The sequence below is a fragment of the Streptopelia decaocto genome (assembly GCF_964273445.1).
Source record: "Streptopelia decaocto genome assembly, chromosome: 4".
Taxonomy (NCBI): domain Eukaryota; kingdom Metazoa; phylum Chordata; class Aves; order Columbiformes; family Columbidae; genus Streptopelia; species Streptopelia decaocto.
In genome coordinates, this window is record NC_138658.1 from 50,031,384 (window position 1) to 50,051,523 (window position 20,140).

General features: G+C 41.0%; 1 protein-coding gene across 3 annotated transcripts in view; it reads left to right on the top strand.

Annotated features, from left to right (window-relative positions):
* SCFD2 (sec1 family domain containing 2) overlaps positions 1–20,140 on the top strand; it is a 203,042-nt gene that overhangs the window by 76,984 nt on the left and 105,918 nt on the right. For all 3 annotated transcript variants that reach the window (XM_082051318.1, XM_082051317.1, XM_082051319.1), the window contains exon 5: positions 10,969–11,218. In XM_082051318.1, the coding sequence (XP_081907444.1) occupies positions 10,969–11,218 (250 nt within the window). The remainder of the gene's footprint in view (positions 1–10,968; positions 11,219–20,140) is intronic.

The window sequence follows — 20,140 nt, forward strand, 5'->3', positions numbered from 1 at the left end:
CAGTCTGTTCACCACCACATGTGAATTCCAGTGTTGAGCATTCCTGCTTCGTTAAGGAGCTGAAGGAACAGCTCATAGGCAGTTGAGTTAAACTGTGCTCAAAGAAAGAACTGTCAGCTTCCAGAGCAAGAAAAGATTTCCAGGATGGGATGAGAAGATTAAAAGAAAGGGTTTTCAGAAGTTTTTCACTGAAGCACTGTCACAGTGGAAAAAATAATTACCATTTTGCCCATTCGTAAATTTCGCTCAATGTTTTATGTTAGACGTATGATCAGCAGTCATTGTGGCTGCTATTCTTGCACATTTATAGGGAAAAGTCATATATCCTTTACTTTGAAGTATCATTGTTTTTTCTGCCATCCACTGCTCTCCAAAAGATGATAACCTGATTACTTTTTAATGGCAGTGGAAAATTGGATGGGAAAATTAAGGTTTTAACCTGATGCATTTCACAGAATGAAATGAGGTGTAGTTGTATACTTACAGTTGTTTTATTCTTCCCAATATGAAAAAGGGAAGGAAAGTGTTCTTCCTTGTGCAAATTATGCCAGTGAAGACATCCTGTCAATTAAAAAATCCTTCCACACACAAAAATGGATGAGGAGTTCATAAGTTACTTACTCGTGTGTGTGACATCTGCCTTTAATCATCATGAAAGCCTGAATACCATTTAAAGCATGGTGAGCCTTGTACAAGGGCTAGAAATGTCAGTACTCTACAGTGATAACATTGACTGTACTGATTAACAGCCGTGGAGCTTCACAGTGGATGGGAATGTGCGTTCGCCTGTCCCTGGGTTACTTCTCTCTCCTTCTTGAGGTTCCAGCCATGACTGTGGGCAGAGCACTAGGATCTTCTCCTGTGCAGACCTCCCATGTCCATATATTTTTGCTTTGTGGTGTATGTCATGTGCTATGTCTTTATTCACCTGCATACTGAGGTGTAAAATGTTTTAAAGTTAGCTACTGTTTAAATTTGTATCTGTAAAATGCAGTAACGTGATCTGGCATCTAGTCTCGTGATCTGGCATGAGCCTTCTCATGGAAGTTGATGTTTTAAATGTCTTTCAAGTTTCTCTTAAGAATTCCACATCCTAGTATTTTGGTAAATTCCAACAATTTTTGCAATTTATCTTAGTGATAGATTTTCGCTAGGTTCCCTGGTTTGGTTTGGTTTTAGAAAAGGGACAGAAAAGAAGGCATGGGAAGAGAGAACACTGCTTTGCTCAGATCTACATCCATTTCCATTGAAATTGTCAACAAAAAGCTGGATCCCAGGGGTACTGTGAAATGGGGTATGTTTTAGCCAAATAGCATCCTTATTCAATGTATTTTATGTAATAGTGTAATCTTTAAGCATTGCTGAAAGCTTTCAGGTATGTGTTTGGCCACAACTTAGTTGGATTATTTGTTTTGGTGCAAAGTGGCATTGATGCCTGCGGCAATGTATGATAGAAGTCCCGATTTATGTTAGTATCAAACTTCTAGGGTCAGAAGTTGACTGGATTTGTTTAAAAAACTTTGATGGTGAGGCAGCAGACACACAAAAAAGCCAAAAGCAATAAGAAAACAAATGTCTTTCATATGAACCCAGTCACGTGGGCTCCAAAATCCTTTTGTTTTTCACTCATTCGGAATAGACCTGTTTTCCTATTTTGCCCTTGTCCCAGGTCATCTTGTTATTTCATTTCTGGTACCAGTGGCCACCATGGACTGACCCATCACCAAAAGTCTGGAGATTTCCCCGCAACCCTGAGGAGTTTGTGGGACATCAGATGTTAGACTAGTGGAGGAGTGAACGATGATGCAAAGGGCTGAGAGGGAAGAGGTGCCTGAGAAGGCAAGGATGTGAAGGAAAAGGCCCAAAATGGGCTTATTTTGACTGTCAAAGGGTCTCCTTTTATAACTTACTGCTGTGTGCCAGCCCTCACAGCACGTCCAGTATTTCAGCGTGTATTACCTTTATCCTTTCTGCTATTTCTAAATTAATTTTCCCTCGCAGTTAACAATTCCTTTCACTGCAGTTATGCACTGTGCCAAAGGGTTTATGGTTCTATTCACCAGATGCATTTCACACATAGTGTTTTATTGTGTGAGACCATGGAGTTTGTGCTTTTTGCTTGTTTTCTGTCCTCTTGCCCTCTGAAGTCTTTCTGAAATATGCATGCCACTGAGGATCTCCACTAACTTGAGGACTGGAAGAAACATAATTTCAACTCCCCTTGTTTCTCTTGCGCCTTTCTTGTCTGGATTCAAGAGCTGTCTCATACTCCAGAATTTTCTTCTCTTTTAGTTATTTTGTAACTCTTTCCGACATGATCTCTACTTTTACACAGCTTCTTAGAAATGTGGACACTGGAACAGCGCATGATATATTGGAATTAATCCTGACAGTGCCATGTACTATAATAAACCTGCTCACCTACTTCTTTCCTCTGGATACTATATTTTTTAGTTATATTGGCCTTTTTACCGTGGCTTTGAGGTAAATATGTCTATTCTGGATCAGATCAAAAATGTAGCTGAGCTAGTTTGCTTTTTCTAACCATACTCAGAAGCAACTGCCTACAGAAGATTAAGAGAAAAGGACAAGGTTATATGATACTCTCCAAGCTCAGACCATTTTGAGTTCTGAAGCAGATGTGGTTTCTGTATATTTACTAATATTTGACAGAAATTTTTTCCCCTGTGAGTTTTCCCGTCATCATTGTGAACCCAAGAAAGAATTTAGCGGCGCAACAACCTTTGGTAAGGAGTTCCACATCTGAGCAAATTGTATGAAGAACTACTCCGTTTAATTTGCTTTTTAAACAGGCTCTTACCAGCTCTTTTTTATTGCCCATTAGTTCTTGTGTTGGGACAGAGAGTGAGCAATCAATCCCTACCTGCCTTCTCTAGTACACTCATGACTTTTTAGACTTTTTATCCCCTCTAGGTCATCTGCTTTTCAAACCTGCAGGGTTATGGCTAGTGATCTAAGCAGGGATTCGTGTCCTTGCCTTTGTCCAGAGCATCTCTCCAATCTTTTTCAGAAACCATCTCCCAGGAGAAAGTCTGCTCCTTCTGCAGATACAGTCTGCACTGTTGGCTGACGGATTTGGTTGTACTATATTTTGCTTGATTTGTACTCCTTTTATTTGTTTTCTGTCCCTGGGGATTCTTACCATTTGCTTTGTGTAGTGACTGAATGCTTTCCTGTTGTTCTCCTCAAAGCCAACGTGGGTTGGAACCTCCTCAGATGTGTTATCTCCACGCCCTTTTCTCAATATTGAACCCCTACCACCTTCTGGCAGTTTTCCCAGTATTCTAAGGCTTATAAAAACAACCAGCCTACCTCAAAAAAACGCATACAAGATCTTTCTATGATACATGTTTTATCTTGATTGTGCCCGTACTGCTTTTTCATTCTTCTGACACCGTTTTTGCTGTGCTGATTCATGTTTTTACTGAGAAGGTCTGTAGAAGCCATCACAGCTAAAAGTTTTTGACTGAGCAGGTTGGAAGTGCTCCCTTTTTAACTTGCTGATGAGTGAGTCTCTTATGTCAGACATGCGGTGATTTAAGTAAAATTGCCCTTATCCTTGCAGAGCTTTGTCTAATAAAATCCAGACTTATTAAATATCCTTTTTTCAGTATCCTGTTGCTGCTGAGCCCTCATGAATCCAGTAAAATATCTTAACACAGCTGCACACTTAGATGGTTTCCAAAGAGAGAGGGAAAAAATAGACTATATGATGTAATGATACATTGCCAGACAGCATAACTCACAGGGATGAGGTGATTTCTGTACTGTGAAAGATTACATATCAGTGGGTTTACGAGAAGCTTTTGTGATGGCATTTAAATTTTCTCGAAATGTCTGTATAAGTCTTGCAGTTCTGATATAATAACTGGCTCTGCCTCTTGTAGCACAAGAAACAAAAATAACTGAAGAGGTTGTGAGATGATTGAAAATGGGAAAATTGCTGTCAAACAACTCTGGTGCTCTGTAAAGGCAGGAGAAAGGTGATAAGAGGAAATCTTAATTATGTTGTTCAAAATATAATTTATTTTCATGTCCTATGGAAGCTAGGTTAAAGAAAAATATTGGAATATACTTCTTTGGCTATGGGATAAAGGTGTAATCCAATTGCTTAGGTCATGATGATAGGCTAGGGAGTTATTGGCTGAAAGAACTGTCCTGGGCTTTGCTTTTGTTTTGTTTTTTGAAATGATAGGGGTTGAACAGCTTGTTTTAAATATTTTTGTTGCTATCACATATTAGCTGTTAAGTGTCAGTGGTAGGTTTTTTGAATTGTGCAAGATACATCTCTAACTAGAAGAGCTTACAAATGTCATGCTTTTCAAAAGATTTAAGTTTATTTTTCTTTCCTTTGACTCCTCACTGTGTTTTGCAGTGCTAACATCATGCATAGATACTCAGTAGGTATAAATTGGCAAAGGACTGTAAATGTCTGTAGTGTTGACTGATAGGCACCAATTAAGAATCTGGCCACATGACAGTGTATTGAGGAAGTCATCCAAAGAGCAGGTGATTCTTTACATAATCTTCTGGTGTATCTCTTGGCAACCTTAAACTCTAGCTCATGTAGACTTTAAGCCAGAGCTGTTGCATAAGGAATCAGCCCAGTCCTTGGCCTTCAGGGCTAGCCTAAGTGTTACTGTGGCCAAGCAGTAAACCCGAGCAGAGATCCAGTCTGGGTAAAATTATCTGTTTCAATGCACAGTGACAGAAACACTTCAGCAGGTGCAGGAGCAAGAGGCTGCTGTCGTGGGCAGAGGGCAAGAATGAAGGCCAGCTGGGAAACTGTGCACATGGGATGTATGTGAATCTGTGTCTTTGACAGCATGAACCAGGTTAAAAATAGCTTTTAAAAAGCTTACTCATTTTCTTTTATTTGCTTTTTATTTGTTTATGGTAGAATTTTAAGACTCCGTCTACAAGGGCTGCCTGGAAATTGTCTCTGCAGTTTTGAGAATATGGTTCCTGGGGCAGCGCTCAGAATGGGTGATAAATACAGAAAAGAGGACAGGAGATAGAACTGACTCTGTAGGGATGTTTCATTTAAGACAGAGGAGTCATTAAGAGTAATGACAGAGGAGAGAGGTCATAGATGCTTTTACGGTTTCCTGTGTCTCTCACGAGCAGTTTCATCTTTCTCTGCTGTTTTCTTTATATACGTGTTCTTGGTGGATTTCTGTATCATCTATCAAGTGAATAGACAGACACTGCCATTAAAGAGAGGAAGATGCAAGTCCTTTGGTACTGACAAGGGCAAGTCATAAACCTGTTTTGGTCCCCAACAAAATGTGATCTTTCTCCTCATCTTTAATGACTTACTCTTTTTTTTTTACTGGAAGTGACAATTTACTGCCAGCATCTCGCACCTCCAGCCTCAAACTGCTGTGAGGGCGCTGGATGCTTCATCTACTTTCCCCTAAGGCTGAAGTTTGCTCCTTCCCCCTGCAAGACGAGGCTTTGTCAACCCTTCGCAGCTGGAAACTCCAACTTTTCTGTCATCCAAACTCACTTCCTGCAAAAGGAAGTGTACAGACAGTGGACTTCAGTTATCAAAATTATTTCATCCTCTTCTGAAATAGCCTGCCTGAATAATTGGATGCTATATATTTTGACAGTGACAGATTGAGGGTTTCCTAATGGTGATAGTAATTTGAAGACTTTCAATTTTTGTGTTGTGTTTTGGGTTGGTTATTCTTCAATCATACCCTTCAGGTATTTAAAGAGAAGACAAAAAGAAAATATGTTTTTACGAAAACCTACCTAAGTCAGGAATCATAATGATTTCTAGAGCTTCATATGGAAAAACATAATTTACATGATAAGATCATACTTATTGTGTCAAATCACTAGTCACCCATAGGCTGTTTTATGAAAACAAAATACATGAAGTGATTGTTTTGCTGGGAGTAGGGAGTACAGACGTCTTCTGACCCATATGGAAATTGCATGAAATCAACCCCAAATCTCAGGTGGCCAAAGAGTGTAAAACAGCGAGTAACAGAACTGCAGCATTTGATTTATGAGCAGCTGAGCGCTGCAGGCAGCTGAGACTCCTCCTTAGCTTGGCAGCATCTCTCATTTTCGCTAAGATGATTACTGCTGCAGAGATCTGCTGCTGTCAAAGGATCCGAGCTGGTTTTGTACATCCATGAAGTCCTCCCTTGGTGCCGATGTCACTTTTAGCGGCTAGAATATTCTGCCTCCATCTAATAGCGGAGAAGCTAACATGCTGTGTGGCAATATCATGAAACACAAAATGTCAAACCCAGGTAAAACATGGCAAATCGCATAGAGCAACATTGGAAAACTGTTTATCCCACAACTCTTGAAACCTCTTTTCCCACCTATGTTATGAATAAAAGGAGCTTCTATTAAACAGGGTGGTCTGGGAACGCAGGGCAGCACACGAACCAAGAGCTTGTGAGTTTCCACTGATCTTCCTGCTGGTTTTACCTGCAGCTGGATTTTGGAGTTTTTAGTTTTGTTTTTTTGCCAATAAAATTCCTCATTCTTGTAAAGCTGTGTGGTTCCCATTCCAGAAAGTTCTGTTAACTCATGCAACCTCTGAAGGAATAAAACATACTTTGCTGCCTAGACGGAAAGCCACTAGAATATTTACATAGTGAAGTAGTCTCTTAAGATTTATCTCCTCCTTCCTCCTGGATTTTAAAAGAAAATAAATTCTGCTTGCTTGAAGTTGATTTTTGCTTTAATATTTTTAATGATGTGTTGAGGACAGTGGGCTGGAAGCACGGGGATTAGAGTGCTTGGTTCTCCTCTCAATTTTGTCAAGGACACGTGTTAATTCAAGTAAACTCTGACCCTCCTCTTCTCTTCCTCCCCAGTGCACTCTGTTTTCTTTTGTGTAAAAGATGTATAATGATTCTATGGCTTCAGATTCTTACAGGTTTATTTAATACTGAAAATAATGCCTTTCACAGAAATGCAAAACCTTTTTTTCTTGGGTTTATTGCACTTCCTGTTAATTCCTTTAGATCCTTTAAATCATGTTGTAGATGTCACTTTTGAAGCACAATATCATGTTCAGTGTTTAAGAACTGAAAAAAAAAAAAGATTTTTGTACTTTCTTCACTATCCTCCCATCTGCCAAAACTGGGGCCTTTTGCAAAAATCAGCAAGTTGACGTCAGTTCATTTACCCTTAGGGACAGTAAATTGTTACACAGCTTAAGTGATAAAAATAAATAACTAAGGCATGTGGAGTAACGAGATGGAAAACAACAAAAATCTATCACAAACTCTCCCTGGATTCTGAAGAATACATGATTATAGCATTACAATGTCTGAACAGTCCAACTGAGCAGAAGGCGTTAGAGCTTGGGCCTTAGCTGGCGCTGCATTAAGCTGTGTTAATGTTTTTATACAGCCTTTGGAAAGCTCAGACCTGACCTGGTTTTATTATTTTTATTGGCTCCCTTGATAATAGACAAATGAGGCTAACCTGAGGCCAACATAACCAGCAGGAAATTTGGGTCATGGGTAGTTACATTTTTAAAACTTGTGTTTTAGGGTTGTTCAATCAGGGTAATTGATTGATTGTTAGGCGGTGCAGGGAGCCCCTAAATCATCAGAGGTGGCCAGATAATGACAATCTGCCAGTGGATTTTGTTTGAGGCAAGTTTCCCAGCTCCCTGCGGAGCCCGCTCTGCAATGAGGCTGCGAGTCCCTTTTTTTTTCGTGTGTGCTTCAGTCCAACCGGCCTGTTTGGACAAAATAGCCTCTGAAACTTGGCAGTTCCATTTGAAGTCGTCTGTAGCGCCATTTCCCAGGAGATAAGGGAAAAACATTCCAGAGAAGTTCATACCCCAGAAAGACCCTATTGGCGTTCTGAAGTTAACGGTTTATTATAGCTCTTTAATTTTCTTCTTCTCTTTCATTTTTACTTTGAAGATAAGAGGTGGCAATTGTTGCTTTAAGTCGTTGCGTTTTAGCCTACTCTTCAGTAAATCATCCTGAAAGTTTAGACCAAACTTTTTTTTTTTTTTTTATTATGTATGTTTGAAAGTTTGCCAGAGATGCTGTGCACGTGTACTTTCAGGAGCTACTATCCTCAGGCAAGAGCTGGTGACCCTACTTTCTTGTACGATCATGTGCATCCTCAGTGCTCCATCCATTTGGGTAATTTGTGCATGCAAAATAGAGCTTTTTCAGGAACTTGTCTTCAGTATCGTAGAAGCATGCTATGAGATATTTAGAGATGGAGCAAAGTAGAGAGTTTGCATGTTGAGAGGGGAGGGAGGAATAGATTAAGTGCCAGTAGATGATAGATAATGTTCAATAATACATGGCATGGGGCTTGCCTTTCCTTAAAAGTGCATCCAGTTTCATGTAGATTGAAGTTTGTCCTCTTTTCCAGAATAGCTCCACATGTAGGTTAATGTATGGCTCTTAGATTTTTAGGAATGACTCGGCTTTTTTTGGTTGTGGGTGTCTTCCTCCTGGTTGATGCATACCTCCGAATTCCTTGAAGTTTTGTCTTTTTCCATTTTAGGACCTGGGTGATTAGGTATTTACTGAACTGGCATGCAGATGATAATTTGTTTGTGCCACTTTTCAAGAAAAGAGCAGGTAACACCAAACTGAGGCAAGGCTCAGTTCAAAGTTGGGAACCAACCACCTTGTCCCGAGGGTGGCCCAGCTGCCTGTGCCAGAGCAGCGCCAACCACCAAAGACTGACTTGCAGGTGGAGCAGCGCCTGGACTGGCTGTGCTTGTGATTTAATGCTCCCTGCCCAAACACACACAGGGTGCCAAGCCCTCCCAGGTTTCCAAATGTTCCTTTTTGGCTCCCAAATGCTTTTGACCACTGCAGCTTTGTAATTTACTGCTTCAAGTCCACAGTGTGCACTTACTGGTAGGTTTAGCATGTGGGTAGTTGGAAAATTCTTCTCTAAGGTATGTATTTGAATAGGAACATAACATCTGACCACATTAAAGTCCCTTGAAAGATGGGCCTATGGCAAAACTGGTATGTCAGGAGCAGGGTGGGGCCCAAAGTCCATAGAAGTGTTGTTTCCTGTAGCACAGGCTTGGAAAAACTTTATTGAGAGCTTGAGTAATTTGTGCTTGCTATATGATTGTGATCTGTAGTGGATCAGCGTAGGTATAAAAATCACAGTTCATGAGATGCTTCTTAGTGTTTCTGAGATTGTCAAAAAACAACTAGACAAAATACAACCAGAACTAGGACCCCTTGAAGTGTTGTATGGAGTACACAAGGAGATGAGACTTTCAGTTTTCTTGTTCCTGAGGTCAGACTCTGGAATCCCTGCCCAGGTTTCAGAAAGTCTAGGAGATCAGAAATAAATTAATGCACTTAAAAGCAGTGATAAACTTAATTGTGTGTTTTTGTTATTGTATAAACCTCTGTCTTTTTCTGGTTTGTTTGTTCTGTATTTTATTACTGTGAATCTATTTAAAGGGTGCATTATTGAATGTGATGCATATTTACCACGACTGGTCAGTTTGAAGTCGGTGCAGTAACAACCGAGAATAAACGTTTGCAGGCTCGGCTCTTTGGATTACAGGAGATTCAGTGTTTCAGTGTACACTATGAACTGATGCACAGGTTTTCACAGGGAGCTGTTTGGCAATCACAGAGCAAGGGGCAGGGTACCGAGGGTGGCATTGCAGGGGACGTCTCAGGTGGGTCTGACTGATCACCACCGTTAAGAAAGGAAAGCCATCTTCTCTCCTCCCACACGTCCCTCCCTGCGCAGGAGCAGCATGCTCCTCCTGTTTGCCTTGCACTGGCCTCGCTTCTCACCTGGTCCCACTGCAAACTAACCCACAGCAGAAAACTGGTGTGTGGGCATTTCACATGCAGCTGTGTGTGTGTGCAGCAAGGGCAGCAGTTTGCTGCTACCATTAGTCACCCTGCTGTCCCGAGTGGCAGAGACTGGCACAGTGAATCCAAACCCCAGCCCTGGTGTTAGGTGATGTGGATACCAGCGTGGCACTTCAGGGGATTCGTGTCTACAACAACAGGAAAGCTGAATGGACACCTCTCCCACAGAGGACCTAAGGCATACCAGCATACTCTGTTTCCCCCCTCCTTTTCTCTGTCAACCTTCATCTCCTTGTGTACCTATTATGATCATATTTCAGCCTCGTGGTCACGTATTTCTCCTCGCTTCCACATGGCCTTTGCCTTACCCTTACCTCGCTGCATGGATGTGCCATGGGAATGAGCCTGACCTGCCTGGCAAAGAAAGCTTTTTTGATGTGGAAGGCCCCTGTTACATGGCTTGAGAAGGTGGTGAGGGTGCTGTGAAGGAAACAGAGGGACAAAAGGTTCAGGGCATGTCCCAGGCAGGTGATTGCTGCACTGTCCTTGCTCCTGTTGTTCAGCTCCTCTAGGAAGACACACTAGTCACCTAAACCACACACTTCACAGGTGATTCCCTCTGTTTCTAATTTTCTGGGTTTCTAACCTGAAAGGATAGGGTCAGGTTTGCAGATGTGCTGAGAACTTGCAATAGCAGTTGAAATCAATGGGAGCTGGATTTCGAACTGCCCACTCAAGTACAAAATCAGGCCCAAGGAGGAGACCCAAAATTTAGAGGAAGTATTTGACCTTGTGCTTTGTACCATTTGTGCCCATAGCACAGACACTGATGCTCCTGTCCTCTCATCATACTGGTACATGGAAAACATGTAATCATTGGGCTTTTCAAATGCTAAGATGCTGCTGTCGTGAGGCCCTAGGAGAAAACTTGCAGGAAAATGATGTATTTACTGCCTGAGCAGCAAATAAGTCACAGGACTATGTGCTGACAAGTGAGAATGCAAATATTGAACAATGTTTCATTAAATGAGCATTACTGTTATGAGAGATAATAACTTGTGGATACAGGCAGGAGCATGTCTGATGCTAATTGATAAGCACTACGTGGTCAATCTGACACAATCTTTCTTCTGTTTTTCAGACTATTGCCGAGTCAGAAATGCCCAGTGTTTTGAACCAGTTATTGCCAATGATCAAGTCTTACAACGAGAGGATGAAAGATGATTATACCTGTGAAGACTTCCTTGTCTTGCTGGTATACATGTATTCTGTGGTTGGAGAAATCAAAAGTGGAAAAGAGCTGGATGCAGCTGAAGAAGAGGTGAAAAAGGCCCTTGTCAAGGCCATTTGTGATGAACCAGAGCCATCTCCTGTGTTGCAGAAAATAACAGGTAAGATTCTGCTTGTGTGGTGTGAAACTGCATGGCTGCGAATGTGGGAACTGGGTGAAACACAAAAGCAGCTTGACTTGTCTGTGGTGCTGAGGGTATGTGAGTAAGCACAAGGATTTCCTTTACATTTGTTCTGTCTTCCGTGTTCATATATGCCAAATGCTGACAAGCTGTCCTTGAATAGTGCTGAGTCTGATGAAAGCTCTACAAGTTGTTCTTTTTGTTAAAGGTTGGCTAAGTTTGGGTGTTTTCATAAGGTAATCTTGTCCACAGTTTCTTTCATTGATCAGTGTAAAGCTGACCTCAGGAAGTCAAAATTAATTCTGGAAGCATGTTCAGTCAACCACAGTTGCTTTGTGAATATGAAGAGCTGGCCTGTCTGGCATAAAAGAAGAAATGTGTCTAAAACCAACATCAAGCTTTTTGCTGAAACGACATGAACATTAGCCTTTAAAAATAACACGCTAAGCCTTTTTTTAGATGAGCACTCACAAAGTAGGAAAGCCCTAACCTCTTGCTGCTGGTGCCACATTTTAGAAATAAATAATTGTTAAAAACATTTGTTAAAATGAACGAACTATGACTCAGGTGTGGCATACCTGAATGGCAAAAGGGATCTCACTTCCTGCAGTCAGTTTTCTCAATACTTACTAATAGCAAGCAGGTCACTAAGTCATCTTTCAGGTAGGGAGCATATGAACATGAATCAAGATGTTGTGAGGAACTTAAAATTGAAAGCCTTTGCCAAGAATGAGCCTAAGTGGGAAGTCTGAAGGGCAGTGGAATAATACTGGTGTCGGTTATTCTGGTATAATTCCCTGCGGACACTTCTGCTGTAAAATACAGGTGTGGTCTGACCAGTCTGCTGTTGCTTTGAGTGTAAAATACTGTAATGGTTAGCTGCAGAAATGGGTATGTTCAGTTGTAATTGCACTGCACTGTTGTTTTAACACTCCTGGCCATGGTGTCCACTACCTATAGCTGTATGCGCCTGGCACTGCTCCAGGTTTCCTGTGGACTTTTGATCTCCTGATTTCAATATGTACTGCACATCTTGTCTGCTACATGGTGCTTTCCTCACAACTTCAGTGGTGTCTTCCACTGGATATGGCGTAGTCCAACCCCTTATTTATAATCTTCCATTTTCATATGTTGCCTTTTACCACTAATTTTACCAGTTTCTCCTTGTTGTTCCTAAGAAACCTAAAGGAAGATTTGGTCTCTAAAACTGGTTGAGTACCAACAAGAAGCTGCATTCCTGTGTACACAGATGCTTCCCTTGTTGCTCTTTGTACACTTAGGTTATTTAGTTGCAAGCACAAATAAATATCAAAATACACATTGTGCTTGTCTTATATTCCATAACCTGTCAATAATTCCATTATTTTTATGAATACACTTTTATGCTTGATTTCCAGCATGCATGTTTCTGGAGTAAAGGTATCTGTGTGTTTGCTCTCAAATTCTGAGGACATGAACAGGTGAATGAATGTTTCAGTTCAAAGACTCTTTAGTTTAAGAAATAAAATTACTTCTCTGGTTTTACATAGTGGGCAGACAGTTAGAAGCATGATGGGTGTCTGAAGTACGGCATTCATCTCCTTATGCATAAATATTCGCTCTGTTACATGGGGCATCTGACTATGAAGAAGGGAAGATCTTGACACTGTGCAATAACCAAAGCATTTGTGTATTATCAACACTTTTTTAGCCACAAATCCAAAACTGTACAACAACTACTGTGAAGAAAGATAACTCCATCGCACCCAGACCCCATACAGGTTTTAGACCAAGCACACCATTATTACATTACGAAGTTAATTGCATGACACAGAGCCAGGGCCATTGCAACTTTTCATTTCTGTGTCTGTGTATTTGTGCTTTTTGTCCACATGTGTGATAGTATTCCCCCTTACTCGCATACTTTTCTTGGTTTATCAGCATTCCTTGGTTTTGTATCTTATTTAGAATGACAGTTCTTTTGCCTTATTCATAGAAGAGGAAAAAAAAATATCAACAATTACCGTTCTGACCAAAATTAAGGATTGTCTTGGGAGGAAAATATAAAATGGAATTTCAAGGAATGCCCTTTTGGTAGTTGTTAAGACTTCATTCATGCAACAGTTTGCTTTCTCAGCATTAGTGGTATTTGCTGAATTTGTAATTTGCTGAACAGTTGAATTGGAGAGACTGAAAAAACATGACCAGCCTTAGATCTGCTTTTTCTTGACTGGTATTTTGCCAGTCCTGTGTGTTCTGCATCCTGCTCCCCTCTGAATCTTGGGTTCCTTACTCGTTGCTTGAGAGGGAAATCAAGTCAGAACCATCAGAGCACCTGCAAGCTTTCTTTCAAAGGCACAGGAGGACGTTCTCTGCAGCAGGGTTGAAAGTCAGGGAATAGATGGCAGTGCTGGTTTCCCCTTTTGGTACGATAGCAAGTATAATGCTGAGATGTCTTCTGCTTCTAGCAGAACATGCTGTGAACTACAGACCAGCTACTCCTTTTAGCAGGTAGAGGTTGGCCTGTTTTTTCACAAGGTCAGCCCAGCTCTGCAGGATAGCAACAGCCACGGGGCTGGACAGGTCGTGGTCCAGACCTACAGCGTTCTGCCCACATTTTACTCTAAGTCAGAAACAAGAGCAAACCTTTTCTGCTCTTAAATGGTCAAAGAAGTTAATTAGACTAAAATAAATTTCAGTAATTCTTGGAATCTCTCATTCATGATCTGAACAAAGCAAAATGTTCAGTCTTTTATGTTGAGTTTTCCATCAAGGTACATGATAGGTGGAATGTTAATTTGAACATGTCAGGAGAGGAAAGTAAGCCAGTTACTGGGTAGGTTCAAGACACTGCCTGCTGGCTTACTCCTTGCCTCCAGATTCCCATGTGGAACCCAAGTTCCTGAATATTCAATATCCGTTCTGCAGTAACTCTGCTCTTTCTGAGGAGCTTAACCTGCACAGCTGCAGGTTTAAGTTTCAAACCCTGCTCGCGATGCATGATTGGACATTACTGGTTATAGCAACAGACAGCAAAATTCACTGTTACCTTTCAAAAGGCATACAGAAATAATATCGTGTAGGCTGCAAAGCCAAGCACTTCGAAGTTGAGAAATGACAGTAACTCAGTTTCCCATGCAGCCATCATTTGACTCCTGTGTGCATTGCAGCAGAGTCTTCAGTTTCGTGATTCTATAGTGTATTTTCTATGAGCCATAGCTGCGTTCAGTGTTATGGAATGAACACCATAGAGAACCAGAAAAACATAACTTCAGTTATTCTAACACGTTACGAATAAGTACTAATAAAGTAGGTGAGACTCTATATGATATTCATCAAGTGACTTTCTCTGGGACTCAGCTTACAGTCCATGAAGTGGGCTGTCGCAGTCAGCTTTGTGTGACTCATTTTGGAACTTGAAGAAGCTTATTAAATTACTTTTTTGGGTATTAGTGACTACATTTATTTGCACAGAGAGGACTTTGTGCTCCACTTCCCAATACACCTGATGCCTGTTGCTTTGGTTTTAGTTTGGACCCAACACTGTACTAACACTATTTGATTTAAGCTGAAATTAAAAGGTGTTATGTCAGCTGTGGCTCTGAACTGCTGCCTGAGTCTTTCACTTTCCTCTTCTCTGTAAGGTGTTCAGTCTTGACAGATACAATTTTTAATTGATTTTATTTGTTGTTCCCGTGACGTCACTTGAGAAATAAAATGTAAAACCTTCGTGAAACTTTAGAAAACTTTATTTTTGAGGTCAAGTCATCAGTCAAAGTAATAGCTGGGTTTATATGAGGTATCTTTTATTCCTATTATACTTGTTAAATATAAGCTTACTTTTACTTGCCTGAGCCTATGCCTATCGGAAATCTCCAGTGATGTGACTACCTCTCAGAACTAGTGCAAACCTCCCTCAAAAGATGCAGCTCATCAGTGCACAGGAGATAGTTATGTTGTGTTTGTTTTTTGGTGTGACCTAGTTAAACTGGATTAGTATTTGCTTAAGTAGGTCCATAACAAGTAGAAAAGAAAGCGATTCTCAGAGTTGTTAGTCTGTCCATCCCATTGGCCACAGTGGATTCCCCTGATGTAGCCTAGATGATTACAACCCTCTGCAGAATACATTAAGATGCAGCACTTGCGTAAGCTTATATTGTGAAAGAAGCATAAGCACTCACGATTTCCCGGCTGTTGAGTGTTAGGCTTCTCAGCCTTATTGTTGCCTGAACATGTGTTTTCCAAAATATTTGTATGATAACATTCTGCGTTTATGTAACACCTTGTTTCACTGAAGCACTAAAAATATCCTGGAACTGTTAATTAAAATGAAAATGCAACACATTAATCACCTAATGAGATTTAAGAAATATGATACAGTTTTTTTTGCATGCATAATAACATAAAAGTATATTAGTGGTGTTGTGTTTGATGGAACTGTTAAATAATACGTGTTGTGGTAGACTGTCTTAATGCCTTGGGTAATATAACTGAATGTAACAGTTCTGAGATTTCTCCTGGGTGTAATTTACCGCAGACATATGTTCTTCATCACTGTTTCCAGCAGAAAGTTACAAATTGGAGGGGAAACAGAACAGACCAAAACATAATGGAAAATGATGCTTTTCAACAGAATGTTGGGTTGGGGGGCATTTTGGGAGAGGTTCTTTTTGGCAGCTGTTAAAAAGAAAAAAGCTGTAAAATATCATATTTATTTTATAATCTTATCTGTTAATCTAGTTTTCCAAGTGTCCACGTAGAGCTACAAACACATGCAAACGTAATGCTAATAGAGCCACAAAGCAATTAAAAAACTGTTTTTTCAGCTGCATTGCTCTCCCTTTTCATCTGCAAACCTCCACGGGAGCTTTGTAGAGCAGACCTGCTGCTTGTGGCAGGCTCGGGAGGGCACGGCTGGGCTGGGGGCAGCCAGCCACGCTGCCCACGGGCCGGGGGAGCCAGAGGTTGCCCCTTCTTGGGCACAGGGGTAGCAGGAACCTTCTTGTGCCAGGAACTGCTGTTTATCAGCCTTTAAAAACTGAAATTTTCAATCACAAAATGAATAGCTGGGCTTTTTCATTGCTTTTTCTAAATGTTATGTGTTCAAGTATAGGCATTGCTGTATTGGGTTAGACACACGCTGTTTTTTCTGCTTCTGGTTGTCCTCAGCACACAGTTCTTGGGGGAAATGTTACCTGAAGATGTATCATTACCTTACTGCCTGCATGGCCTGAGTATCGTGAGTCCTAAAGTCAGTGCTGGTTTTGCAATGAACATTTACATTCCTAGAAGGGGATTGCCAGTTCCCTCAGAGGACAGACACAATTTCATTTGGCTGTGGTCTTGGCTTCGTTGCTGGTTTGGAGCAACGATTTCCCAGTTATGGGTATGTAGGTACGAAATCAGGTCCTGGAGTGGTGCTATAATGTGAGCCCTTTAGATCTGGTGGAATGTGCCACCCCTGTTGTGCGAGGATACAGGAGAGCGTCCCCGGCTTCATGGTGGAGATGTAGCTCAGGGATCTACTGGTGGTCTCTACCCCCTCCCCACCCAGTTCATGCAGTTCAGGAAAATACTGTGAAACTACCATTGTTTAAAATTATAAAATCCAAGAGTAAAGGCTGAGTGGTTTTAAATTTTGCATTATTTTATTGAGAATATTTTCTATAAAGTTTCCACTAGTTAGGTGAAAGACTAGCCTTATCTTGCACGTCTAATAGCTTATTTCAAAGTAAGCCATGAGTTTCACAAGAGAACTGATTAAAATTTTTTAAAAAGTAATGACTAGATGAAAACAAAAATACTTTTTTCACATGTTCTTGAAAGCTAAATGCTTTATTAATGCCAACATGTAGCCAGATTAGAGAAGGATTAATCTGGTATTTGTATGCAGTGTGGGTATTTTTGCTGAGAATTATAACTGGCTATATTTATCCAAAATAAAATAAAGCCACAACCATATTGTTTCTCGCTGTCTTTTAGGGAAAAAAATCAAAATTCAATATTATCCCTTCTTAGCTTTCAAAGAAATGCAATCCAAGAAATTCAAAGTTCTGTTCTTTTCTTTGAACATTTAGAGAGGTCTTAACAAGCTGTGCTGTCTCCCGGCCCTTCTCAAGGGTTCCGTTTTGCCCATTAACACTTCAGGAGCTCTGCATTTGCATTGTCTGCACAAAACCAAACCAAAACAACCCCCAAAAACAAACAAAGGAAAATAAAACCAACCACCACCAACAACAAAAGAGCCATGTGTTAGCAATGCTGGGTCCTGCTGGGACAGTCCCACAGGTCTGGGGTGCAGGACTCAGTTTAAGAGTTGCTCCTTGCTTGCAGGCGTGCGTGGGAGTCTGGCTGCAAGTAGATAGGGATCAGCTCCCCACCAGAGTGAACGTTTATAAACTAAACTGTTTATATTAAAAGTTCATAGAGGGGGTTACAGAGGGTGGGGTAATACCTCAACACATCAAATAGCTAAACATTTTGAATGTCCAGACAGGCTTCTCTCTGAAATACAGATTAGCTGTCTCTAGTCCCTTTTGCTAAAGGGTCATTTTCATGCCCAACGTTAGTGGGAAAGCTTTGCACTCAGGTTTGAACTAGGAAGAAGAGGTCTTCCCAATGGGTTAGGCTGTTGGATGTACATGATTAGTATAGGCCAGGGGTGTCGAACTCAAGTAGGACTAGTTACATTTATACAGTCCTAAAATTACATTCAGCCCTTGGAAGGCAACCACGAGGCTGATGTGGACCCTGGTGAAAATAAGTTTGACACCCCTGGTACAGGCTGTGCTGTCTGGGGACTCTGCTCTGTCCTGTAGCCAGCAAGTCACGACTGCTGCTCTGTAGTGAAGGCAGCTTCCAGAGATGCCACCAAGTATTGTCTGTGTGGAGCTAAATCTGCTGTGATTTACAGAGGATCTGTAAATGCTGGCAAAATTCAGGACTGCTGCCATTGTCGTGGATGCGTTACAAGGAAGAAAAGCTTTCTGATAGGATGGCTCCAAGCAAAGGATGAAAAAAGAAAGCCATCTCAGATAATGGCAATATTTCTTTCTTCCATGCCCCCTGTGTCTCCCTCAGTAGTGAGGGGTCCTTGCCCCACAGAGCCCTCCCAGGCTGGCATGCAGATAAGGCTCAGTTGGAATGAGTTTTCCCTTTTGCATTACACAACGAAATGTAGTCTCTGTTGATAGAGCTAAACAGCTTCATCCTGCCACAGTGCAGACATTATTACTGCAGCCAGAGCAAACCCAGACCATTTTGTCCCAATTCTGAAATGGGAGTCGGATATCCAGGAGGCTTTTTTTCCCCGTTGCCCCAGCTGATTTTATAGACAGCTAAAATACCCCTTTCTCTGACTGGCAGAGGGTGTGTGTAAGATGACCTCCTGGTATCTGTATTATTTATATTTTCTCAATGCATTTTGGACATGACCTAGTGGAAAGTGAGATCCAGCAGTCCCAGAGGATGGCGGATCTGATGTCCCCTCTGCCAGGAGCACCGGGCAGACACAAGCAAAGCTGCTGCCTGGCCCTGCAAGAGGGGCTGCCGAGGGAGCTCCTGCAATCCAATTAACCCCAAGATGCTGCCACTTCTGCAACGCTTCAGGCCTTTGCTTCATGGTAACAGAGCTTTTGCGGAAAAAAAAATCGCTTCACATGTCCCAAGATGTTTGTCTGATTTATACAACAGTCAGAATGATCAATGAGGATTGTTGTGACCGCTCTACAAAAATAGTTAGAAATTGGGTATGCACCAAAGCAATGACCTGCTCTGCCTTAACCACTGGCTGCAGGCACAGAGTACATGTCCTGATTTTTGTCAGCTCTCCATAGGACCCTTGAGCTCTCTGAGACCTCAGTACCTTTCTGTTATGGCCTTTTTAAAGGCTTTTTTCCCATTTCTGTGGGAAACATGCAAACCAAATCAGTAGTCACTGACTTCAGGCTTGTGTCGCTGTCTGGGTGGATTCCTGGACTGGGAAACACAGAGCGCTTACTAGTGAATTGTTTGGGAGACAAAGTAGTGTTCTGGATTAACTTATATCTAAATTTGCATATACATATTTTTGTAGGTCTTAAAAATATGGGGCATACCTTAAAAATCAGTGTTAAAAAGCTATGGGCCTAAAAGTGAGAAAATCAGGCTGCTTTGTACACATGCAGGGATATTTTGTTTGGATTTCGTGATGTGTATTAAAATGTATGGTAGAAGACAACCCAAATAGAAGCCCAGTGGCGTTGGGGATTTTTTTTTTTTAACTTCATATGTTGTCTGTTTATTTTGTCTTCAGCACCTGGTCTCAGTTGGCTCTGAACTGGATAGTGATTTTCATTGAAGTGTTTATAACATGAGGTCTTTTTTTTTCTTTTTTAACATGAGACATATGCCTGCAGCTCTGCAGGCCGCTGTCTCACTGCCAACTTAGCGGGACAGCCAACTGCAACAGGAAACTGATACAGTGCAATTTTCATTAATGATTTGTATTCTTTTTCAGCATGTAAATTCAATAGCATTGAGGAGATGCTTCTAAGATCAAATATCTTTTTGCTTTAAGTATAAAATGAAAACAAAAGCTGCTTTAGAATTAGGTAACTATTTAAAAGGTACTTTTACGTGTGTATGTGGCATAGTTAAATCCTTTTTTTCTTCTTTCTGTAAGAGACACTTCCTTGCAAAACCTTCAGCTTTTGGCATAATGCGAAATGATGAGTAAATTCTTGCTGTTTTGCAGAGCACACCCAGCTGGGGAAACCAAAAATGGTGAAGTATTAAATAACCGTCAAAGGAAGAAAAAAAAGACTTGTTGGTGTTCACCACCCATATGACAGAAAACTAATGTGATTTTTTGAGTTTTGCTTTTCTTTTGTACACATACACAAATGTTAAGGTGTTTGCTGCAGATCGCAGAATTTTACTTTG